General features: G+C 40.3%; 2 protein-coding genes across 20 annotated transcripts in view; one reads left to right on the plus strand and one right to left on the minus strand.

Moving 5' to 3' along the window:
- TRIP12 (thyroid hormone receptor interactor 12) overlaps positions 1 to 26,681 on the minus strand; it is a 137,763-nt gene extending 111,082 nt beyond the window's left edge. For 7 of the 17 annotated variants that reach the window (XM_079783027.1, XM_079783025.1, XM_079783022.1 and 4 more), the window contains exon 1: positions 25,320 to 25,503. The gene's annotated coding sequence lies outside the window, so the exon portion shown is untranslated. Of the gene's footprint in view, positions 1 to 6,156; positions 6,220 to 24,990; positions 25,185 to 25,319; positions 25,505 to 25,608; positions 25,704 to 26,329; positions 26,579 to 26,601 lie in introns of those variants that run through there. The other 10 variants (XM_079783028.1, XM_079783036.1, XM_079783024.1 and 7 more) reach the window with 7 other exon arrangements.
- The window catches only part of FBXO36 (F-box protein 36), a 51,448-nt gene continuing 49,883 nt past the window's right edge, over positions 25,693 to 27,257 (plus strand). The window contains exon 1 of one of the 3 annotated variants that reach the window (XM_079783045.1): positions 25,693 to 26,052. In XM_079783045.1, the coding sequence (XP_079639171.1) occupies positions 25,957 to 26,052 (96 nt within the window). In that variant the 5' untranslated portion in view covers positions 25,693 to 25,956. The remainder of the gene's footprint in view (positions 26,053 to 27,257) is intronic. The other 2 variants (XM_079783046.1, XM_079783047.1) reach the window with 2 other exon arrangements.

Below are 27,257 nucleotides of genomic sequence, written 5' to 3' on the forward strand. Positions count from 1 at the left end.
CTTACATATTCAATTTTAAGAGACACATCAACCAAATGCAAGTATAGAAAATATGAGCACTAACTGGGTATTCATAGATATTAAGGAACTATTTTTTTAAAATCATATCAGTTTTTAAAGAGTTCTCTTTTAGAGAAGCAGAGTAAAATATTTACAGAAATTTGCTTCAAAATAAATGGGGGTGTGGGTGGTAAGGGTAGGTCTAGGTCAGTGATGGTGAACCTATGACATGCGTGTCAGCACTGAAAGGTCCCAGGTTCAATTCTGAGGCGGCCGCATGCCGAGGATGAAACATTTGCTGCTCCTGAGGATGAAACATTTGCGAAGTAATGTTTTTTCCTCAAAGTAACACACTACCCAAGTTATGCTCAGTTTTTTGGCGAAGTTTGATACACCAAGCTCAAAAGGTTGCCCATCACTGGTCTAGGTACACTGAGGTTCATTATATGATTTGATTTTTGTATATGTTTGACATCCTCCCTAATAGTCTTTTATAAAAAGAGTAAGCACTCAAATGTATTATTTTTGAAACCATGAAGACGACTGTTGCTTTTGATTGTTTTCAAAGAGTCATCACCACTTGCTTTTTAAACACTCTGTCCATGTAGATACCACTTTTATCAGAACTAAGAAACACTAAGCTTCTGGACATAGAGTAAATCATCCTTGACCTAAATGTGTCAAACTACGTTTCATTGATTCATTCTTTAAGGCATCTGCCAATTCTAACTTGGTGTGAGATATCAAAAAAAAATTGTATCTTTCCAAGATGAAGATATAAAACAAACCCTGTCTCCCACCCATTTTGAGAAATGCCCACAGTAACTCTATACTAGTATATCCTCCATGATTCTGCTTTTAGATTTACAGAATGGAGAATTCCTTTCTCAAACATTGTAAGAAGTTGGGCACAAGTCTTACAATAATAGGAGATGCAACCACCTAACAATGAACTTCAGAGGATGTAGAATCAATTCAACACTTCACCCAACAATTTGCAGTGGAACAACATAGCTATTATACCACTCCATTCTGGCAAAAGACAAAACTTTAGCATTATGCTTTAGGCCTTTTGCTAAATCTTATGCACTAACAGAGCCGTAAACATTGCTAAGATGTAGCATAAACATGCAAATACATTGAAAACGAAGTCAAATACCTTAGATGGACCAACAGATTGAAGTATAGTATTAACAAAAATCTTTCTCCTAAACTGAGCAGTGGATCTTTTACTTATCCTTCCTATATAATAAAAGGGTAATATGCAAATAGACCAAACGACAGAACAACCGAACAACCAAAGCGTAATATGCTAATGATATGCTAAGGCCGCTCAACCACTTGCTATGATGTCCACTGACCACCAGGAGGCAGACAGTCAACTGGTCAACCAGTCACTATGACATGCACTGACCACCAGGGGGCAGATGCTCCGACGGGTAGATTGCTTGCTGCTGGGGTCCGGCCAATCGGGACTGAGCGAGATGGGCCGGACATGTCCTGGAGCCCTCCCGCAGTCCCTTCCCGGCCCAATCATGCACCAGTTGGGTCCCTCAGCCTGGCCTGCACCCTCTCGCAGTCCAGGACCGCTCGGGGGATGTCAGAGAGCTGGTTTAAGCCCAATCCCACAGGCCACTCCCCTTGGGAGGGTGCCACACGCAGGGCTCATGGCTGGCGAGCGCTACTGTGGCAGAGCAAGCCTCTCCTGATTGGGACTGATTGGGCGCTAGCCCGTGGCAGGCACAGTAGAACCGGGATGAGCGGGAGCGGCAGGTAGGAGATGCAGGCAGCATTGGACTGCAGGTTTCGGCCTGATCCCTGCAGGCCACCCAGAGGGACCCCACCTATGCACGAATTCGTACACCAGGCCTCTAGTGTATATATAAATGGATAAACACAGTAATGAGAATGAGCTACAAAAGGTCTTTGACACACTAAGTAAGGACCAGTGGTTCTCAAAGCCTTTTAACCTTGAAAATTTTCTCAGCTCAATAATGACAAATACAAATAATACATGTCATAATAATAATAGCCATATCCAAGTCAACAAGATTGCAATTACCATTCTTTTTAAAATGGTCACAAGTATATATATTTAAATATATTTTTATCGATTTCAGACAGTAAGGGAGAGGAAGAGAGATAGAAACATCAATGATGAGAACCACCAATTGGCTGCTTCCTGCACACCCCCTACTGGGGATCAAGCCTGCAATTGGGCATGTGCCCTAAACAGAAATTGAACCCTGACATCCTGGTTCGTATGTCAATGCTCAACCACTGAGCCACCCCAGCTAGGCCAAATATAATTTGGACAAAAGTTATAAAATAGGCTAGTTGAACAAATCCAATTTCCTTCATTTTAATTATTTTTCTTTTCTCACAGTACCTTCCCCAACAGTTTATTAGGAAAATTTTCAAAAAAAACCTTGAGAATTGTTCAATACCCATAATCCCATCACCTGTAACTTTTACAACTAAGAAGTGTGTTACATTTCCTTTACCACACATGTTCCCATATCTACTCATCTATGCATCCCTCTGTCCATCCTATTTTGATGCATTTCAAAGTAAGTTGCAGACTTCATTACACTTTGTGCGTATTATCAACTAGTGTTCAAACTGTTTCATGTTTTCAGTTAAATTTACATACAGTGAAATGTAAAAATGTTAAGTATAAAACTCAATGAGTTTTGACAAATACACAGTACCTGTGTAACCTAAATCCTTATCAAGATACTAGAGGCCCGGTGCACGAATTGGTGCACCAATGGAGTCCCTCGACCTGGCCTGCGGGATAGGGCCGAAACCGGATCTCCAACATCCCCCGAGGAGTCCCAGATTGTGAAAGGGCACAGTCCAGGCCAAGGGACCCCATGGGTGCATGATCGGAGCCAGGTAGCAACACGGTAGGTTGACCAGTCGAAGAGGAATCACGGGAAGGCTCCAGGGCATGTCCGGCCCATCTCGCTCAGTCCTGACTGGCTGGACCCCAGCAGCAAGCTAACCTACCAGAGAGCCTGCCCCCTGGTGGTCAGTGCACGTCATAGCAAGTGGTTGAGCGGCCTTAGCATATCATTAAGCATAGTACACTTTGATTGGTTGAATGGACTGGACACTTAGCATATTAGGCTTTTATTATATAGGACTGAATATCACCCAAAAAGTTTCCTTGTGCTCTTCCCAATTCTAAAACCACTGTTCTAATGTTTCTCACCAGAGATTAGTTTTACTTATTCCACCATTTCATATGAATTGAGCTACAGAGTATACACTCCTTTGTATAAAGCATCTTTGACTCAGTATGATACCATGAGATTCATTCATGTGGATGAGTGTATACTTTCTTACTGGTGAGTAGTATTCCACTGTATGAATATCACATTTCAAATTGACATTGACTTGGAAAAGAATCAAACAGAACTTTTAGCAAAGCATTAAGACTGAATAGAAGAAATTATGCAGAATGCAGCACAAAAAGGCCAAGAGATTAAAAATAAAGAAGATACACAGGGAATAATGTAAGAAGATCAAACATATGTTTAATCAGAATTTAGGAAGTGTAAGAGTAAAGACACGGCAAAAGCATAGCTAAACATTGAATAGCTGGAAATTTTCTAGAGTTGGTGAAAGAAATAAACCCAAAAACGTAAGAAGGAAGAGAACCAAGATAGTGGCATAGGTAAACGCCTGTACTTGCTGCCTCCCACAACTTTATCAAAGTTACAACTAAAATACAGAACAACTATCATCCAGAACCGTGGGAAAGCTGGCTGAGTGGAAGTACTACAATTAGAGAGGTAAAGAAGAAAGCACATTGAGACTGGCAGGACGTGCAGCAGCAAGGAACGGGGCTGGTCTGGCACCCAATTGTGCCCCTCTTTTAATCGGAAGGGAGATCACCTCTGCGGAGGCCACCTGGAGGAGCCAAGTATCCCAGCCCCACACCAGACCCCCAGCCCATGGTCCCAGAGTGGGGGAAGGAAGTTCCTACGGGCCGTAAGAACTACAGACTGTAAAAACCAGTGTGGATTAGGGCTGAGTGACAAACAGCCTGCTGGAGACACAGTTTCTCCTCTTAAAAGGCTAGCAACACGAACTGAATTTACCAGCTCCCACTTCCTCTGAGCTCCAGTGCCAGGCAATGCTCTAGGGTACCCAGACACATACTGGGAGAAGCTGGACTGTCTGGCATAAGGGCATGAATGCTGGGGTGGCTTTCTTCCAGACAGAGATGCTTGCAGCGGTCATTGTTCCCATGCTGGGACCTCCCTGGTGCAGGGCTGACAGGCAGCCATTTCAGTTTGCTCCTCCCTGGTTATTCCCTGAGACCCCGCCCTACCCAATTTACAACCCCACCCAAGCTGTTCGAAACGGCTTTTGCATATGAATGCTCTGTCCTTTCTCAGGCTAAAACTCTGTTAAACAAGCTGCAGCAGGGTCAGGGAGCCCCAAACCTATTAATAAAAGGACCCAAAAACAGCACCAGCAGCAACCTGCCTTGCTTCACAGCTAGGCCTTGTCTGGGCACTTCCAAAATCGATACAAAGAGGAGGAATCTCCAGATCTCTCTGTAGCTCCTGCTGGATGGCCCTAGCAGTGGCTGACTTTGTACCTCACTGGAGACCCACGATCAGTGTACCGAGTGGTCAGTGAGAGACCATACCAGATTACAACCCTTCACATCCATAAGCAACACACTCAAGGGGCAGACTCAGTGAGCACCAAAGCTCCACTGAAGCATTTCCTTCTCCATAAGGGTGTCTCCTGCACAACAGCTCTCCCACTATAGTCGCAGCTGGTCCCCACAACCAATTGGCCTAGAGGTCAATTCCTCCCAGTGAAACCACAGCAACCAAGGCTCAACTACAACAAAACTGAGCACACAACCCACAAAGGGGTGCACCAAGAGTGTCCACCTCAGGTGATTGGGGAGCCTGAGCCACTGGGCCCTATAGGACACCTACTACACAAGGCCACTCTATCAACTCAAGGAGACTCAGGAGCTACCCAACACATAGAAACAAACACAGGGAAGCAGCCAAAATGCGGAGATAAAGAAACATCACAAATGAAAGAAATGGGGAAGAAAGCAAACTACTGGATATAGAATTCAAAACCATGGTTAGAAGATTACTCAAGAATCTTCTAGAAACCTCTGAGGAACTTAGTGAGACTTTCAAGGATCTTAGTGAGAATGCCAAAAAATGGAAAAGGACCAGTCAGAAATTAAGCATACACTGACTGAAATAAAGAATAATATACAGGGATTCAACAGTAGATAAGAGGATCCCAGAATAAAATCAATGATTTGAAATACGAGGAAGCAAAAAACATCCAACCAGAAGGGCAAAAAGAAAAAAGAATCCATAAATATGAAAATAGTGTAAGGAGCCTCTGGGACAACTTCAAGCATACCAACACCCGAATTATGGGGGTGCCAGAAGAAGAGAGAGAGCAAGATACTGAAAATCTATTTGAAGAAATAATGACAGAAAACTTCTCCTACCTGGTGAAAGAAATAGACTTACAAGTCCAGGAAGTAGAGAGAACCTCAAACAAGAGGAATCCAAAGAGGACCACACCAAGACACATCATAATTAAAATGCTAAGGGCAAAAGACAAAGAGAGAATCTTAAAAGCAGCAAGAGAAAAACAGTTAGTTACCTACAAGGGAGTGCCCATACGACTGTCGGCTGATTTCTCAACACAAACTATGCAGGCCAGAAGGGAGTGGCAAGAAATATTCAAAGTGATGAATAGTAAGAACCTACAACCAAGAATACTCTACCCAGCAAAGCTCTCATTTAGAATTGAAGGTCAGATAAAGAGCTTCACAGGCAAGAAAAAGCTAAAGGAGTTCACACCACCAAACCAGTATTATATGCAATGATGAAGGGTATTCTTTAGGAAGAGGAAGAAGAGGGAAAAGGTAAAGATAAAAAATATGAACAAAGTGACAACAAATACATATCTATCAACAAGTGAATCTAAAAATCAAATGAATAAAAAATCTTATGAACAAAATAAACTGGTGAATGTGATAAAAATCAGGGGCATGGAAATGGAACAGACTGATGATTCTCAGAGGGAAGGGAGTGTGTGGGGGGTGCGGGAAGAGATTAGACAAAGATCTTATATGCATGTATGCATTACCTGTGGACACAGACAACAGGGTGGCAAGTGCTGGGGGTGGGGTGGGAACTGGGTGGAGAGGAGCTGTGGGAGGAAAAAAGGGACATCTGTAATATCCTCAAAATTAAAGATTGTTTTTTTAAAAAAAAGCTAGTAAGGCAATAAAGCAATTTTACTACTTAAATAAAAGTGTGCTTTCAATAGGCCATAAAAAAACAACACAAACCACCTTAAGGGGTCCAAATGATCCTAAACAAGATAAACAAAAAGCCATTTACACCTACAAATCTACATCCTATATAATAAAAGGGTAATATGCAAATACAAAGAATGGCAGAACAACTGAACCAATTAAAGCATAATATGCTAATGATATGCAAAGGCTACTCAACCACTTGCTATGACATGCACTGACTACCAGGAGGCAGACAGTTGACTGGTCGACCAGTCGCTATGACGTGCACTGACTACCAGGGGGCAGATGCTCTGACGGGTAGGTTAGCTTGCTGCTGTGGTCTGGCGGATCAGGACTGAGCGAGATGGGCCGGACACACCCTGGAACCCTCCCGCTGTCCCTCCCTAGCCCCATCGTGCACCAGTGGGGTCCCTCACCCTGGCCTGCACCCTATCGCAATCCGAGACCCCTCGGGGGATGTCAGAGAGCTGGTTTCAGCCCAATCCCACAGGCCACTCCCCTTGGGAGGGTGCCATATGCAGGGCTCATGGCTGGCAAGCCCTGCTGCAGCAGCTCGAGCCTCTCCTGATTGGGACTGATTGGGCGCGAGCCCACAGCAGGCACAGTGGGGCCGGGATGAGCAGGAGCAGCAGGTAGGAGCTGCAGGCAGCGCTGGACTGCGGGTTTCGGCCTGATCCCTGCAGGCCACCCAGAGGGACCCCACCCATGCCCAAATTCATGCACCGGGCCTCTAGCATGCATGCATATGTATATGTGGCTACGTGACTGACCATCCGTCCAACCATCCGACCAACCATCAGCCGGTACATATGACGCACACTGGTAATTGAAAAATAAACATTGACTCGCGCATGCATGATACATATAAAGCTCTCACAGGCACCAATCGCACGCCTGCATTTCCATCTGTCATTGTCGACAGTGAATTTAGTTGTTTTTTGTTGACATTCTGAAGCTGAAAGCAGAGTCGTGGTCGACAGAATATGTCTGAAGACCAACTACTGGCTTAACGTATTTCTGAAGCCAAAAGAAGCCAGTGTCGTAGTCAACACAATGTATGTGAAGACCAGCTATTGGCACAACATACCTCTGAAGCTGAAATGATTTGTAAAGGATCTATTTATTGAAGCTACCTTTGGAAATCATCTATCTATAGATAATATTAAAAATATATCTAAATATGCAATTCTTTGTCCAAAAAAGGAGCACATTCATAAATTAAATGAAGAAATTTTGGATATACTTGATGGAGATTTTCACACCTGAGTGATGATTCCATGGATTCACCGGATGATGCTGAAAAGGAAAAATTTCCCATTGAATTTCTTAATAGTATTACTCCTTCAGGAATGCCGTGTCATAAATTAAAATTGAAAGTAGGTGCAATCATCATGCTACTGAGAAATCTTCATAGTAAATGGGGTCTTTGTAATGGTACTACATTTGTTATCAAAAGATTTCGACCTAAGATAATTGAAGCTGAAGTATTAACAGGATTGTGGAAGGGGAGTTTGTTCTGATTCCAAGAATTGATTTGTCCCCGTCTGACACTGGCCTCCCATTTAAATTAATTTGAAGACAGTTTCCTGTGATGCCAGCATTTGCAATGACTATTAATAAATCACAAGGACAAACTCTAGACAGAGTAGGAATATTCCTACCTGAACCCGTTTTTGGACATGGTCAGTTATATGTTGCTTTCTCTCAATTTGAAGAGTGTGTGACGTTCAAGTTGTAAATCCTTCATCACAAGGGAAATTAGTCAAGCACTCTGAAAGTGTTTTTACTCTTAATGTGGGATACTGGGAGATATTAGAATAAAGTTTAATCAATTTATCAGTCATTGTTTGTATCAATGTTGTTTTTATATGTTTTTGTTGTTTTTATATGTTTTTGTTGTTTTTATATAATTTCTTTGTTGTTGTTATATCGTGTTGTTATCAATTTATATATCATTTTCATATACATTTTACTAACTTTCTTTCATCTTTGACACTTCTATTACAGAGAAAGGCCAAATAGCAATATTAAAATATTTCTTCTAATTAATTTCCTTTCAATGTGCACGAATCCGTGCATTGGGCCACTAGTGTCATAATAAAACTACAAATACCAAAGCTAGAGACAATTTTAATGTGCAAAGAGAGGGAGATCATTATTGTTTGCCAGGCTATGAGCAGCAACAATGGAAGCCAGAAGACAGTGGAATTATGGGTGCCAATTAAAAATTTCACACCAAATAAAAGTTACCTCCTCAGAATAAAGTTTTTGTCAGATAAAATCTGATAGTTTACAGATTGATAATATAAAAAATAAAGATGTGTAAATAAACGTTAACTATAAAATTATACTATCTAGTAAGATTTTAAAAGCTGATTAAAGTAAAATGACATAAATATCTTAAGGTCAAGGAGCTTGGTAAACCGAGTTACAATTCTTGTATTTTCCACAAGTAAAGGTAGCAATGAATGATAGACCTTGTTAGATATACTGTTCTAGTTTATAAGAGAACCATTCAAAGACTAGAATCATACCTCTATTAAAAATAATAAATTCAAATGAAAGCGACAAATTAGTAAATGGTAAATTTCAATCTCTAAGATTATCACACCAGATTTTTAAAACACTTCAACTACAAGAGACAGATCTAAAACACAGAAACACCGAAAGAAAAATGTAAAAAAAATAGCATGTAAACACTAGACAAAAGAAAGCAAAGGGGTTCTGCCACACCTCCAAAACAGGACAGTTAAGTTTCTTCTGCGGGGGGAGATCACAAAACCAGCAAGAATAAATTACAAGAATAAATTACAAGTAAGGAAGATTCCATCTTGTGCTGTGCAGAGATACCAGCTAGCTCTGACCCTCTTTTAAAGACAACTCAGAGGTGAGCAGATAGTGGTGATGTTAGACTGGTTAAGATGCATGTAAGATTTAAAGGAACCCTGGGAGGCTCAGACCAATGGAAGAGCAAACTATAAACAAACAGAGTGAAAGGTAATAAATTACTACTTTAAGTACTATTATAGAAGAGCAACTCAAGCCCTGAGCAAGGCAATATACCTCCCAGAACTGGAAAAATGACTTTGCCCAGGAGAAAAGGGAACCCTTAGGAATGGGAGGCAAAAGGGGCATTTCACAGAAAACAGCTTTAGAAAGGCCTAGGGACATGAAGAAAGGAACAAATGAACAGGAAATAATTGGATATGTCTAAGAAGAAAGCCTGAAAACACCTTAATCGAAATGACAAGACACCCCAAATACATAATTCACACCTCTTTCAGCCAAACTGCATACCAAACATAATAATGAAGTGCTAATAGGTCTTTGAAAATTAGCATGCCATATAGACTTGTAATAAAAAAATAGATAGAAGTTTGTAAGAGCCAATCACAAATTTAATTTTTACCTGTTAGTTGGACTTCTACAAACTTGGAATATCAAAAAGCACTGGTAATGAGCTCCCTGACAAGTAGAACCACCACTCTGAGTTTGGTTCTGAAGTGAATTTGGCATCTTCCAAAAATTTCCTATCCAACCTTCTTCAAGTGACACTGTCAAAGCCAACAAATAAGTGTATTTTGTAGTTAACAGGATGGTTAAATTCAAATAATTTTAAGGAGAAACAGTAAGTCAAAATGACAGAATGTATGAACTCTCCTAGGCGAAATACAAATAGTTTCCTTTTGTAGTCTCATTAGACAGAGCAGGCAAGATTTTTATTTTTATTTTTTTTTTGGATTGGTAAGATTTTAACTAATGGTAAACAGCACATCAAAATGTAATTTTCAATTCTAAAACTTAACCTAAAAGTTTATAGAATCCACCTAGAACTGGGTTTCTTTCTCGAGTGCTGAAAATGTTCTGAAATGCAAAACTCTGAATATACTAAAAACACTGTACAATTTAAATGCCAACAAACAATGTGTGATATGCCAGACTCTTCCTCCCAAAAGGCATTGAGATACCGTAAGTGACATTTTAAAGACAAATAATCATCTGTTAAGAATGATAACTCCTAAATATAATAGAGTGCATTTTTCAATGCAGTTACTAAACCTCAGTGATAATCTAATTTCTTTAGTACTAACACCACATCTTACTCTTCTCTAGAATATTCTAAAGTAATGACAGCCTCACCCTAGCTGGTTTGGCTTAGTGGATAGAGCGTCTGCCTGGGGACTGAAGGGTCCTGGGTTCAATTCCGGCCAAGGGCACATGCCTGGGTTGTGGGCTCAATCCCCACTAGAGTGCGTGCAGGAGGCAGCCAATCAATGATTCTCATCATGGATGTTCTCCCTCTCCCTTCCTCTCTGAAATCAATAAAAATGTATTTAAAAAAATAAAAAAATAATGACAGCTTCTTCACAAACCTTACACTGGTTAGAAAGTCAATAGCTTTCTGCTTATCAACACTGCCATTCAATATAAAAATAAAAACCACAAGTATTTACATAGGAACTAACAGACATTTACTGTTATATTCCACATACCTAATGTTGGATGAAGCTAAGCACTATAGCTTTTTCTAAAGCACACAAAATAACACTAAGTCTAACATGGATACTACCACTCATCTGTTCCAAAACACCTCCTTCTAGGATTCAAAATGCTGGGATCCAAAAGTACTAGTTTACCTTCCAACCTCCCTCCCACCTCTGGCAACCACCAGTCTGTTCTCTGTGTCTATGAATCTGTTTTAATTCTGATTTTTCATTTATTTTCTTCTTTAGATTCCACATATAAGTGAAATCATGTAATATTTCTTTCTCTAATTTATTTCACTGAGCATAATACCCTCTAGGTCCATTCATACTATCACAAATGGTAAGATTTCATTCTTTTTTATGCTCGAGTAGTATTCCATTGGGTATATGTACCACTGCTTTTTTTATTTACTTATCTATTGATAGGCACTTGGTTTTCTTCCATATCTTGGCTATTGTAAATAATGCTGCAGTGAACATATTGGTGCATATACTCTTTTGAATTAGTATTTGGGGTTTCTTCAGGTAAATACCCACAAGTGAAATGGCTGGGTCATAAAGCAGATCCATTTTTAATTTTTTGTGGAACCTCCATATTGTTTTCCATAGTGGCTGCACCAATCTGCATTCCCACCAAAATGCACAAGGATTCTCTTTTCTCCACATCTTAGCCAACACTTGTCATTTGTAGGTTACATAGACCAGAAAAAAATGTATTCAATCAACATATGTTTGCATTCCAACTGGGCAAAGGGGACTGATGCATCTTATAAATCAAAACGATTGCTTTAAGAAAACTTTGAAATGTGTTTATTAGCAAGTTAAAATAAAAAATCAAGTTAATGATAGTAAGCAATTCACATTTTCCGTCTCTCCCTTTGCGGAATTTATATTTTACTGGGGAGACAGACAAGCATCAAGTTCTATTCGATAGTACTATGAGGGAAATTAAGCAATATGGAGGGAGTGTAAAGAATGGGGAGAAGGTAGAAGATACTGTTCTCTACCCAAATTCCATCTACCCCACCTCTCTTCCCAGTTAAAAGAATCCTGCCTTAAAGGGGATAGAAATCCCATCACCACTGAGGAAGCAGGCTACTCCCCTAGCCCTAGGAGATGAATCATGATGGGACTAAAGCCAGTATTTTTCTCAAAACTACAAACTTAGAGCCTTGAAATCAATTTGGATCAGGGGTTCATAATCAGACATTCATGAACTTGGATTTAAAAAAATAATAATTTTACTAACCTCTAGTTAAATTTAGCATTCCCTTCTATTATGAATAAACAACAAACAACATTATTGCCAGTACCTTTGACACTGCACCAAGAAAAATCACAGATATCATATCACAATGCAATTGTTGAAGATACCTCAAAATATCATTTACACCATCACTACTTTGAACAGCTGCGAAATCATGTTATTAAGTACTAACAAAGAAATGCATTGCTATATTACAACAAACTAGTGTAGTTTAACAGTTTGTAAGCTAGATTTCAACATTATGATATATTTGGGATGTTGACTTACGCATTTATTTTATGAATTTAAAAATACTATTTTGAGGATCCAGAGCTTCAGACTACTAAAGGGTCCACAACACAAAAAAAAAGGGTAATAAGGTCATAACCAGAAGTTTCAAATGAAATAGAGAACGGAAAATAGCAGCAAACATCATGATTAAGCATTGTTTGTGAAATGAGTTACATACATATATCTACTCATAAACAGTGACACAAAATAGGGCATCTGTTATGGATTGCAGATCAAAATAATTTAAAAGGCAGTGTCTAAACCTATCTTTGTACAAACATACCATTACACTTTTATTTTTGCCAGAAGTATGACCTACTTCTCCCTAATAAGAGGTATGGTAAGGTAAGGTATTCTAGACATCCTGTAGAAATACTTTTGCATTTAGCATTTAAGAAGACCTCATTTTCTCCTCCTTCCTGCCTCAAATAATGAGCATACTGACTTCAAGCCAGTTAGATGGTTTCCAAGAGAAGCATTTGCTAAGAATGGCAGAGGTAAAACAGACACAGAGCCTCGGTCCTCACTGGGATCATCCTACGGCTGAACCACACTATGAGGAAAAATAACCCTCAATTTGTTGAAGGCCCTGTTAGTCAAGTTTTCTATTACTTACAGGTGAAATGTTCCTATCAGATGAAGGAACTATTATGGAGAGAGCGATCAATTAAGACCTCTTTGAGAAGTAATACCCGAGCCTCATGCATGAGGAGATAGCCATATAAGATCTAGAAGAGCATTCCAGGCAGCAAGAGCCAGTAAAAGAATAAAGTAGATGACATCAGAGAGGTGGTCAAGAGCCAGACCAGATAGGACCTAAGTCATAAGGAGCTTCCGACACTTCCCATGGACTGCCACAAGCAGGTGAATATCCCTCTCATAAATACAACATTCCCCAAGTTAGTACAAAAGATAAAGAAGGGAGACACCTCATTAAAAACTTGGCTTTAACAAGAGTTAGGAACAAAGCATTACAGTGCATTCACATCACTCTGGCAAGTCAACAAGTGTACAATGATTGGTAAAGAGACATAGTGGAAAAAATGTTTGCTATATTGACCCTTTTCCAGATTTTTACCACATATATTTCTTTTTAAAAAAATAAAGCTTTCATTGACTTAAAACAGAAAACAAATTTATCGTCTAACAATTTAAAAAATGACCTTGAAAGTGGGCGAAGAGAATATAGGATATTCCTTACAATACGTTTATAACATTTTTATAAGTCTGAAATTCTATTTAAAAAGATACTAAAAAACATAAGCCAAAATACACCCTACACTGACCTTACTTATTTGAAACTATTAGTAGTATGCTGACCCACTTCTCATTTGGAGTGTATCTTCAATAAACCCCATTTTGCTTTACTTAAAAAGATAAATGCAGCAAGCAGTTGCTGAAACCAAGATAATTTCTTCCCTTGCAACATGATTATACTAGCCCTTAAAACCGAAACTGCAGAATTTTTAGAACTACTGCTTTAGTAAATTCTTGCCTTTCCACTCCTTAGAACTACAGATTAAGCCATTCCTAAAGTTAAAACACTCTTAATATAGAAACTTCCCAAATTCTTTACTACCGAATTAAACATTTAAATAAACTCAGCAGGCATCCTGAAAAAGCTTTATGTTTCTCTAAATATGGTAAACTTTCAAAAGTTAATTGTGCAATTATGAATTAAATTTTTAGTAACAAGAAACAAAGCATTAATAAGCTAAATGTAAATAAACACAGGAATGAAGTAGAAGCCCACCCCACAAGAGCGAAATGCTGCTATTATGGCAAACATTAAGTTTACCGATTCCTTAGCTGATCTAAGCAATATAAATTATCATTTAAAACATCTGCTAAAACGAAGATCCCAAGTGATGGTCTATTATCTCTTCAGTAATTCCTCTCAGTAGAACTTAAGTTTGTGTAATGAGAAGATACTAGGGGGAAGGGAGGGGAAGAAGTGGCAGGGCCTTATATACAGGCAGCTGAAAAGTAATACTAGATGGTTAGAAGAGGCAGAAGCAGATTATCTTACAGTGCACTGCACCAAAGGCTGAAATTCCCCAAGTCTTACTTCATAGCAGCAACTGGAATAGCAAAACTTTTCAAAAGAAAGGGTGAATAGAGTAAAAAAGATGAATTCAGCAATTAACAGAAGAATATTTTGAACCCAAAATGTGGAAACCAACACTAAGTTCCGAATGACAGTTGAGAAATATTCAGCAAACATGTCTGATCACCAAGTTAAGAACTTCTGAGTTTTTTCAAAATTCAGATTACTTGTTGCCATCTACTGGGAGAAGGGCACAAATGCTTTTGGATCTGGGAAGGAGGGGCAGAGATAGGTCAAATTTTCTCTAGAGACTAAGCAAGTTTTCTCTATGTGGGTAGAAGAAATGAAAATATCTGCTTCATAAAGACAAAGGAAGCTGCCTAACTGTCTTGTAGAAAAACAGGCACTCTTGCCTACTATAGCAGTAAAATGCACACTTCACAAATATTTTTATTCTAAAATTCACAAAACCCCACAAAATTTGGCCTATACAAATAGCCTTCAAAGGTATTAAACCATAATCTTGCACTAATAGCATCTCTGCTATCTCCACATAAGGAAGAATCAAATTAATTCAGACTGCAGTCAGCAAATCTACAGGAACACACTAGAAACAAAAGCTACTGAAGAAAGGTGAATATGGTTACCAGACCCCTGAATATTATTCTTTATTTTCCCTTCAACCACCATCTAGCCTCACTTGCTATTTTTAAAGTCCTGTTGTGCATGCTTTCATAAAAATGGAAGGGATAACAGTCTACTATGACATCAACCAGAATTAAAATATTTAACTTGATTAAACTGGGTAATATTAATTTGCATTTTTAAAAGTGTGTAAATACTTAGATCACAATTCAATTTTGTTTTAAACATTCTTTTACAAATACATTAGATGCTAAGCAAAAAGTTGTTCCCATAAATAAGACTGACAAATTACTGTGTGACTCACAAAAAATCATGTATTATCAAACAATACTCAAAATTTAAAAAATAAATTTCTGAATAAACAGTTGAATGTGTTAAGGTGAAATGATTGCCAGCTTCCTCTAAAGCAAGCATGTCAAACTCAAAGGCTAACACGGGTCAAATAAACAAGGTTTAAGTTTATGTGGGCCGAAAAAAACCCCAAAAGCTTCAATTTTCATAGAAACGTATGTTTAGTTAGAGACATGCTGAATACAAAGGGCTGAAATAAATGAGTAATCCTTAACATAAAATAATAGAACATTTTAAGAAAAATTAATATTCCTGAACATTAATTTACCAGACACTGAATAACTACACAAATCAATAAGCATAAGGCAAGTAAACCTATTTTTCTTGTTCTCTGAAAGTGAATTATTTCCTGTTTCTCACACCAAACAAGCCAGTACAAGACTAATGACATGGCAATCAGCTGCTAAAATATTCGCTGCTAGTATTAGTGGAGAGAAATGGTGCACCTGTGTGTAAGGCGCGTAAGGGAAATGAATGCAACACGATTATAGTAATCAGTCATTAGCAAAAGTTGTAGTTTGTTATTAATAATTATGTATAACAGGATATTGTAAAAATTAAGTTATGAAATTTTTATTAAAAAATTTCTTACATACTGTTATATTGGCTGGGCTACATAAACCTTCCTTGTGGGAAACATGCAGCCCGCGAGTTTGACATGCTTGCTCTAAAGGAAAAATTCCATGGCCCTAGCTCAGTGGTCGGCAAACTGCGGCTCGAGAGCCACATGCGGCTCTTTGGCCCCTTGAGTGTGGCTCTTCCACAAAATACCACGTGCGGGCGCGCACGTACAGTGCGATTGAAACTTCGTGGCCCATGCGCAGAAATCGGTTTTTGGCTCTCAAAAGAAATTTCAATCATTGTACTGTTGATATTTGGCTCTGTTGACTAATGAGTTTGCCGACCACTGCCCTAGCTGGTTTGGCTCTGTGGATAGAGCATCAGCCTTTCCAGGGTCCCAGGTTCGATTCCAGTGCACATATAGGTTGTGGCTTGATCCCAGCCCTGGTCAGGGCACATGCGGAAGGCAACCAATCCATGTGTCTCTCTCACACTGATGTTTCTCTCTGTCTCTCCCCCTCCTTTCCACTCTCTCTAAAAAAATCAATGGAAAAATATTATCTGGGGAGGATTAACAACAAAAAACGAAAAACAGAAAAAATTTCTGCGACTAACCTGAGGAGCAATAGGATTCATTAGACACTTAACCAACTCCTGCTTACTGAGCAAAAATACTTTTAACTATTACACAGGAAAAGTGAATAAGAAGTTTAACCTCCACTGCTCATATGGCCCCAAAACTTATAAAAAACCTTATCTGCAGTCCAAAAAGGGAAGCAGTGCATGAAAAGATAAATAAGATCTAAAAGCACTTTTTTTTCAGTTCATTTACAAATTAAATATATTTATACCTTTTTTCATGTCTTTGCTTATTCAGGAATCAACAATAAATTTAACCTGTCTGTTAAATCTAATTTCTTAATTTCTCATTTAAGGAACTCAATAATCTCAGCCCACATATCCTATTACTTCATCAATATGGACCCTTTACTCCAGAGAGCCAGTGTATCTTACCATTATACCCTCAACACAATTACATCTTTAAGCTCCCATTCTTCTATAGCTACCCAAACAATCAGGGCCAGTTCAAGTCTCTCCTCTCCCCATGAAGCATTCCTCAGAAACTTCAACCCAGGACTGAATCTCTCTCTAAACTTCTGAGTAGCCACTGTGTAAAACTCAACTTTGTACTTCTGTTATATGTTGTGTTCTATTGTCATTAATTTGAATTCATCTTCAATAAAGTACATTTTAATATAACAGATCTCATTTTATGTCTCTTATTTCTTCTCAGGGTAGACCTTTTATAGAACCAGAAATACACACAAGTTGCTGATGAAATCTCTGTATAGTGAAGGCGCTTCCAACAATTCAGTAAAGCCAAACAAAACGCATACCCTAATTCATCTGGTTTTTAATTTAAATTCTCATTATCAGGTTTTCTAAATGCAGAAAGCCTGCATTTAGAATAACTACAGAATACTTCTCTATATATAGTTATCAAGTAAGTACATGATTATCAAGTAAATGAAACATTAACAGAACTCAAGAGGACAAGAACTAGGTATTAAGTCCCCTTTGTTTTCCTCCCAACACAGTCATGGTGCACAGTAAGCACTTAATATGTATTTAATCTACTAATAAACTAAGTCCCAAAAGCTAAATCTGGGGTAACCAAGTTACTAAAATAGTCTAGTGCAGTGGTCGGCAAACTCATTAGTCAACAGAGCCAAATATCAACAGTATAACGATTGAAATTTCTTTTGAGAGCCAAATTTTTTAAACTTATTCTTCTAACGCCACTTCTTCAAAATAGGCTTGCCCAGGTCGTGGTATTTTGTGAAAGAGCCACACTCAAGGGGCCAAAGAGTAGCAGTTTGCCGACCACGGGTCTAGTGCTTTAACAATCCCGAAGTAGCTGATTTTAATGAGCCTAATTCTGACAGATTTATATGCTAGGATCCAACCTCGGCTACCAAACCTTGAAAACCTAAAATAACCAAGTTGACTGTAAACTAAGGCATATGATGCTAATATTATATCCCAATATAGTTTCTCAATGTGTCACCAAAACAAAGTCTACCACTTATCACATACAATGAGCTTATGTTAGGAGCCCTGTGCCAGCCACTGTGGGGATAGATAGAAGAATGAAACCTCTACCCCAAGAAGCCAAAGATCTAGTAGAGAAAATGTAAACAATTAATAATAAGACAAACTGTGGATGACATAAGTGGAACAAATAAAATGTCATAGAAGGGAGAAGAGGAGTAAAAATTTTACAGAAGCTACTGGGAAAAAAATGTGTATCATGTAGCAATTAGAGATATAAGATGGTGGAGGGGTTTTAATCCAGACAATCAATCAAAACCAGGTGTGCTGCAGTTCAGCGAGGAACAAGCAGCTCAATCTGACTTCATGCAGCCAAGGTGCAAAACAGACAGGATTACCAAATACTGGGGCCATAACAGAAGTTGCAGCATTTTCATATATTTACTATTTACTATATAAGGCAACTACAAGCACTTGATTTTCAATAAATTTTTTTTTAAAGGAGGTGGGGGAGGCCCTCCATATGATCTCCATGAACCTGCTCTCTAAGGACACAAGCATCTTAAATTACAACTCAACAGTGAATTTTAGATGGGCTATCTGTAAAAACTCACTTTGGGTTTCCAAGTCATCACACATGTTTACCAGTAGGACTTCAAAATGAGTTAATTTGACCTAAAGAAGATGACACAAGGTGGATCTATTTATTCAGAATGCCGCCCACAAGTGGCATGAGTAATAGTTTTGAAGTCGGGATAGAAAATTCAGTGGTTATGACAGCCAACAAGTTGATAACATACAAATTGAAATGTTGTTAATTTCAAGTCTTGAAGACTTGTTGATAGACCATTCAGCTTATAAATAGCCTTCAAAATCCTGTATGGGTAATGACATCATATTTATAAAAATAAATATGGAACAAAGAGAATAAACTGAAATGCTGTATAAAATTCAATTTTATATTTAATAAATATTCACATTGAATCAAAATATATTTAGGTCCCCAATGTCAAATTTAAATGATCAGCTATTATATGTAAAAAATAGATAATATAAAATGGCTTGCCCTAATTGTTTTAATATGTATGATTTAAAGCAACTTGCATTCTCTAAAATATATACCAATAGATTAAAAATAAAACTCCCGAAGACTTTTTAGCATGAACAATAATCCAAAGTATTTATCAAAACAAATAGGACATTAAGTCATTACAATATATTTTCACTTACACTATCATTTTATTCTCACAATGATTACTCCTTCAATAAACATTTAAAGAATTTGTATTATGAGTCAGGCACTGAAAGGAATTCATAATTGGCTATGGAATACTTTTGTATACTCAAATATTTTTAATGTATGTTTGATGAGATGATGGTCAATATTGCAATTGAACCAGTGGAGGAAGGGCCGTGTATTCCAATCCATTTTTGTAACCTAATTTTCTAAATACAGTGTTTAGCCCATAAATGACAATAATTCTAGGTTAGGTGGCAATAAACCACATTTTTCAGATTAGGCACTTGAAACACAAATGTTAATTATTTGCCCAAGGACACAAAGATAAAAAAGACACAATCAGGTCTGGAACCCACTCCCTTGAACAGTGCTGTTCAGTAAAGAAAGAACCGAGTAGCAGCTTGTTTACTCTAGGCTACGAAAATGGCTTTTTAAATCAAGCATACTAGTAACCATAAAATTGTCTATGTCCAAAAGCTTCTGCACATTCAAGGCAAAACAGGTAAGTCTGAATAACAGACAAGTTCCTTTTTCTTCTGTCCAATCCATCTTAATGAAACTATAAAACCCACAACTAAAATCTAAAAGGTCTGAGATAAACTATTAAGCATCTGAGACATGTATCAGTTTAGGTTGCCAACCTTTCGGACCTCACGGACCACCGGTTGGTGACCGCTGAGAAACAACTTCTTTTCCCAATAACCTGAAACTATCAATAAATTAGGATATTAGACTTAATTAAAGAACTGCATTTAAAAAAATTAATTTAATGGGATAACATTGGTTAATAACATTATATAAGTTTCAGGTGTACTAGAGAACTGCATTTTTAAAAATCTAGGACATTAGCCAAATTAAATTTTACTTAAATCAAAATCAAGAGACTGGTTCAGCAGCAAGCCCCCAATATGTACAGAGTAAACTAGTAGACCAGGTAGAGATTGTAAAGAATAATGGCTAAGGTTTTATGCTTTTGAAAAATCTATAACAACTATTTGAACTATACATAAGCACTATAAAAAAATACACAAACATGAAGCTATTACATGTTAATGTTAAGAACTACAAACACCAAGATTATATAACATTCTATAAGTTATATTTACTGTATATTATCCACCAAATTCTTATTCCAGCACTCTATCTAGGCACTCTGATGTCACAGTAGTCAGGAATATGTGAAGAGGCTGTGATCACTAAACCAAACAGCACCCTGAGGAATCTGTTAGGACCAAGATCCTTTCTAAGCAGGAAGACTGACTACATAGTAGGCAAGGCCAGGCTAACATTATTGGTTTGGAGTGGAAAGGAAAATAGGTATTATTTTCAATTGGGTTTATGAGTGTCCCTTCCTGAAGAACATGGTAACATTTTACCCTCAGGAAGCCTATAATCCAGGCATGGAAACAAAAGCAACATGCTTAGAAACCCACACCTGAAACCTATTATGTTCATGTTGACCAATGTCACCCCAATTACTTTAATTAAAAAACAAAAATTGAAAAAGCAACACACAAACAAATTTAGCACTATGGTTACAGAAAACCAGAGAAGAACCAAGCAACGCTTAGAGAGATGGAGTTACATTATTATTATTATTATTATTATTATTATGCACGGGCCCATGGGAAAATGTCTCTCAAATTCTGGACCCCAACATGGAGGAACTTTCCCTATTTATATGTTTTTACCTTGTCTCCCAAATATGGGGTGTGTCCAGCCCCCTTTCCAAGTTCTTAAAGAGCCCCTATTTGCTGGGGCCTTGAGACCTCAACCAAAGGCCTGGCCTGGTGCCAGCACTGATAACTTCATCCCAGGAAGGTTTAATGGCCTCTCTGAAGTGGGAGTAGTCTTAGTATTTTCCTTATTATTTAAGCAAGCAAGCATTTATAGAAGCCAAATAGCAGGGTTAAAATTTCAAACAGCAGTTTTTATATAAGATGGATGCTTCACTATAATCCCAAAATAAAGCATACCTAGACAACCAAGAAATAAAACAAAAAGTTTTAAGAAAGGGATTTGAAGGAAGGGTGAGTTGAAATGAACCTGAAATAATTTAAGTGAGGGAAAAGTGCAGGTCAGGCTGGCAGTAGCAAGAGCTTGAGCGAAGGTGAGAAGCAACAAGCTGGTCACATTTTAAACTTGAGTCCATCTAATTACCTCAGCAAACAGAAGAAAAAATAAAAGGGCAATTGTTATCACATTTGCTCAAAAAGATTCCCACCCATCCATTTAAAATTAAAACAAAAATACAAAACCTCCCTAGACACTCTATAAAAAAAAAGATTGAGATTTAGAAATGTTCCTTAATTGTAGTCTCTATTAGAAAGTTTCAGAAGAGCCACAAACCAAGATTAGGTACATATTTTGTCAATAATTAAAATGTAAAAAATGACAAGTGCTGGTGAGGATGTGGAGAACATGGAACTCTAGTGCAGTTGGTGATAATGCAGACTGGTGTAACCACTGTGGAAAGCAGCATGGAGTTACCTCAAAAACTTAAAAACTGCCTTATGACCCAGCAATTCCACTTCTGAGAGTATATCCAGAGAAACCCAAACCACTAATTCAAAATACATAGACACTGCAGCATTACAATAACCAAGATTTGGAAGCAGCCCAAGTACCCCTCAGTAGAAAGATGAGTAAATAAATAAAGCTGTGGTACATTTACACAATGGACTACTACTCTGCCAGAAAAAAGGGAAATCTTACCTTTTCTGACACCATGGATTGCCCTGGAGAGTACTATGCTAAGTAAAATATACCAGTCAGAGAAAGACAAGTACCATATGATTTCACTTATATGTGAATCTAATGAACAAAATAAACTAACAAACAAAACAGAAACTGACAGCTGTCAGAGGGGGGATTTGGGGAGCAGGTTGAAAAAGATGAAGGGATTAAGAAAGAAAAAAAAATTCCGACACAAAAAAATAACAACAAAAATGTAAAGAAATTTGTCTGAAATTTTTCTAAATAGAGTTAACAAATTTATATGGTAGGCTGTATGGTGATAAATTACCTAGCATGTTGATGCAAAACAAAAATTATTTTGATAGAAACTGGGCACAAGTTCCACCACCAATTTAGCAGCAATTTAAAATTATAAAGTGCTGTAACTTCTTATCTTCAAACTACCATCAACCTCCCCCAATCACAACCACTGATAAGAAACTTTTATTCTTTTCATTTTCTATTGATTTTTTAGACAAGGAGAGGCAGGGGAAAGAGGGGGCTCCTGAATGGGGGTTGAACTGAACCACACTGGCCAGGGCAGAAACTATTGTTTTTCTTAATGACCTCAAAATAGCTAATGTAATTTTCTTAAAATAATATCTTACACTTATTTAACTGTTTGTCGTTTTTCACAGCCATTATATTCACTGAGTCTCACAACCACCCAGCAAGGTACCCTGTTTTACAGATAAAGTACTGTAGACCAGATAAGGTAAGTGAATAGCTCAAGGTCACACAAGTACCTACTGTTAAGGTATGAATTCCTAAACCAGTATGTGTCTCTGTTAGGATGATGTTTTTAAAATAGGGTAATAAAACCTTATGGAGATAACATAAATCCAGTAATCTAAAAATTAGAATGGAATGGTAAACATTACTTCAAATTTACTTTGGGAGAAAACATTGATTTTACCCTGGCCTAGCATCCCATTTAAAAATATAATTATTTTAATTTAGCACCTTCTAGAACTCTGTCAAAAGTATTTTAAAACATTTAGAAAGTAAATGAAAAACTAAAATAAAAAGTCTGTTTTTGGACACAAACTAAATAGTAAATGTCAGCTGAGCAGATTAGCCACTCAAAGTCCTGAAAAACTGGGGAGCAAATGGAAAAAACGATAATCTTAATTACAATTATTTAATTCTTATAGATACTGGCACATTCATAGAAAGGCAGTTATGGAAAAAGCCCACAAACACCAATCATGTCAATATGCTCTCTTAAGCATAAAATAAAATAAAAAAACTCCCTAAACAATCTCACAGATATAAAAGCCACATTAATTCAATATTCCTGGGGCTGCATATAGAGCAGGGAGTTTCAAAAAAAAATTAGAAACTGTTTATTTCAAAATTCACACTTAAAATTAACCTCCTTGCAAGATGTAAATATTAAAATAAATAAGACTCACTAACACCCTTTGTAATTTATTGTCTCTAAACCTCTGATAATTCCACTCCTCAACCCTGTGTCCCTTCTCCAAGCCCCTATCCCCGCTGTACATGCGACACACAGGCCTCATATACAGGCCTCTTGCCTTTTTCTCTAACAACTAGGACCTTTGTTCCAAGACTCGGTTTTTCACCCCAGTCAATAGCTCTTTCAACTTTCTATCCCGTATACATTTTTTGTTTTTCTTTTTAGAGAAGAGATTCTGAGCCTCAACTTAACAGGTCTTTAAAAAATGAAATGTGAAAAATATCTAAAGAGACTGGAAAGGACTTGAAAGTTACAGGCACCACTAAAGGGCCTACAAAACAGAGTAAAGCCCGGGGATCGGGTGATTTGGCAGTCCAGGCGGAATCAGGAACGCCAACTAGGGAGGGAGACACCAGGGGCGCAACTGGAAGTCCACTCAGGACGATTCACTGTTTATTAAACGCCCCCCCCCCACCACCACCACCAAGCACACACGGATGTTTACACACTGATACAGTCCCTCCTCCAATTAACTAACGAGGCAATTAAACTGCACCCACCGCCAGGCACGCTGCTTAAGCTAAAACCTCCGCCAGACAAAACGGCCTTATCGCAAACAAATCTGTGAAGGTTTCGGAGCACCCCCTTCCGTTCCCCCTTCCGTTCCCCCTCACCACACAGGGGTAACCGACTCCCTCCCGCCCCTCCGCAGGGGTTTCAATGTCTACCTTATCTTCCCCCGATTGGCGTGTGTTTTTAAATCGTCATTAGTTTCTCCAAGAAATTTAGGTTTTCCCTTATTCAGAGGAAGGGAGCGACCCGGAGGCCAGATTTGGGGTTTTACAACCTTCGTTATTTGAACTCCCCTCTAACTTGTTTCTGAGCTAGAAACCCTCTCGCTGTAGAGAAGGGCGGAGGAGAAAGAGGTGAACTGAACGGACAAACGTTATAATACGTTTTATGTAACCCACATATAAATAAATTAATCGCCTGAGTCGCTCTGAATGCTAATACGAATAGTGACAATCGGTCCCTCTCCCCGCCCCCCCCCCAAACCCTGGACCCCCTCCCCTCAATTCCCATACTGGTCTTTTTACAAGGATGCTCCACTCCTCTCAGCCAAGTTTCGGGGCCTCTTTTCATGCCCGCCCCCCTTCCCCCCCGCAGGCCCAGGCCCGTCTCGTCGTCAACCTCCCTCAGCTTCAACTTCCCACGACTAAAACTGCCGAGCGCAGACCCCGTCTACGTCCTCGCCCGCCCTCAACCGTCCCCCTGGGCAGCAACCCCCTTACTGCGGTCTAAAGTCACTCGGGCCTTTCCCTCCTCTGACCCTCGCTCGCCACAACTGTTGTCACTCGAGCTGCTCCCTAGTTTCCATTTCCGGGACGTCCCCGGCCCTGGAGCCTCCTCTCTCCCGGTTTCCGGGCCCCCATCCCATTTCCGGGGAACCCTCACGGTCTTCACACCCCCCACCTGCACTTCCGGCCCCCCACTTTCTCTCTTCCTAGACGCCCTCCAAGCTCCAAAGCCCACTTCCGGCCCCCCGACCCCCTCCGGGCTCCAACAACCGCACGCCTCACCCCGGTTCCGTCAAGGGCCCTCCTCATTGCGGGGTCCTGGAGGGGGGAACCCAGCGACTCCCCCCCCCCCCCAGCTCCCGCCCAGTCCAGGTTCCTCCGGCCGCGGTCTCCCTCGAGCGCCTCGCCAGTCAACCCCCCAGCCCGGTCCTTCCGCGGCCCTGCCGCCGCCAGGAGCAGGCCGAGCGGGGGCCGATTCGCGGCGATGACACAACCGGGCTTCCTGGGACTTTCTGTTCCAGCTCCTCCCCACCGTCACCTCCCCCCAGCCCCTCAGTCCACCCCCCTCCCCCCAGGCCTGACCCCACCGCTCGCTACTGCGCCCCAGTTACCTAGTTGGGCCCCAAAGTCTCCGGTCCGGACTCGGTGGCGCGGCAGTAACTTCCACTCGCTCCCCCACCCCCCCAGACAGCGGCAGCGGCGGTGGCGGCTCCTCGGGTCCCTTCAATTATCAGCTGAGCCGCAGCACCGCGGCGGCGTGCGCCTCCGCCTGCGCCGCCTCCCTCCCCGCCCGTTCCAACACCCTCAGGGAACTACTTTGCCCTCCGACCGCGCTGCCGGGCTGGTCCGCGGGACCGGCCCCGCTCCCTACTCGCGGCCCATCACATCGCCCCTCCCTACCCTAACGCCTGGATCAACTTCCCAGCGGCCTGCGGTCTCCTCCCGATCCCTTCGAGGGACCAGGAAGGGAAATGTGAAGCTTCACTCGATATCCCTCCGCCGGGGTCACCCCCGCCCCTCCGTGGTAGCAGGAACTAATTCCCTTTCGGGTCACCGGAGGCCTGAGGTGGAAAAGTTCACCGGTCAGAGTGCCTGGAGACCCTTGGAAAAGGGAACATCACCTCAAGTTACAAACCCCCCCTGCCAGCTCAAAAGAAGATTTCGATTTAAAGTAGGGCTTTGGCCTCATGACCCCAACCAAACCCCGCCTCTTCCTGGTTGTCCTAGCGACGACGGTGGCGTCCCAAGATGGCGTCGTGGCTGCCGGAGACTCTGTTCGAAATTGTAGGACAAGGCCCAGCGCCGAGCAAAGACTACTACCAGATGTTGATCACCCGATCCCAGGCAAGTGCGAACCGCGGTTTACCCTCGCGACTAAACTACCTGCCCGCCCCGGTGGAGGCCGGAACGCCGGCCGCGCTGGGCCGAGAGTGGCTGGGGCCCGCCGGAAGCGCCCGGTCCCAGCTCCCAGCCGGCAGATTTCCCTCGTCACCTCGGCCTCCTCAGTCGGCCCGGCGGCCCGCCGGTCCCTTCCCCAATCCCGGCCCGGCTCGTCCCCGGCGAGCTTTCTTTGCCTCCCCACAGCGCCGCCCTCTCCCTTCCTGCGACCGAGGGTTCCTACCCGTAGAGTTCTCTCCGCGCGAAGAGAAAAACAGGCGTCCCGGGCTTGCGTGCCGCCTCACCTCAGCGTGGGAAGGAGGGAAAGAAAGACTCCTCCAAGTGTCCCAAGGAGGAGCCGGCAGGGGAGGGGGCAAGGGGACGATCTCTTTCCCCGGGTAGAACTTAATCCTGGGGGATTTTTAAAAATCTCCTTGTGGTCTTTACGTGCACCACGGCCGCCTCGCAACTTCCTTATTTCTGGTAGGAACTGATCCTCACGAGCGCTGCCCTTACCTTTTGGGAGCCTTACTCTTCCATTGAAAGTGCAGGGGGTGGTCCAAAACTGTTTCAGCGGCTCCGCGCGTCAGCCCCACCCATAATGACATCTGCTCCACAACAATAAGACCCAGGATTATATTATCGCCGTAGTAAAGTAACCCTCGGCCTGTTTTTGTGTCTACTTGAGCTACTGAAGGTGGCTTCTGGATGATTGATTATGCCCGTGAAAGGAAGGACTTGAACTGGGCCTCCACTCAACACGTTTCTGATTCCTGGCCGAGCCGACGCCTGTCTCTTAGATATTCCTGCACCTTGCACTATAATAGATGGTATTCCTATAAAATGAAATTTAGAACTCTGTATTTGTTTGGGTGGAGATAATGAGTATTTCATCAGTTTTTCCATGAGCCCTTAAATAAATTAGGCAGAGAATGGTGTTGTGTTTTTTTTATAGCTTCAAAAGTACCTTTTAAAATATTAGTAATACATATTTTGTTTTTTTAATCTAAAATTTATAAATATTTCAGGCATAATATTAATATTCCCACGTGATGACAGCCTGCCAAAGTTAAATTTTTAGTTAAACCTTTTTTGGGAATTTTTACACATATAATTGGAATTTCTTAATTTTTGAAATTTACTTTTTTGTGCAGTTTTTAGGAATGACTATT

Source organism: Cnephaeus nilssonii (assembly GCF_951640355.1).
Source record: "Cnephaeus nilssonii genome assembly, chromosome: 10".
NCBI classification, from domain to species: Eukaryota; Metazoa; Chordata; class Mammalia; order Chiroptera; family Vespertilionidae; genus Cnephaeus; species Cnephaeus nilssonii.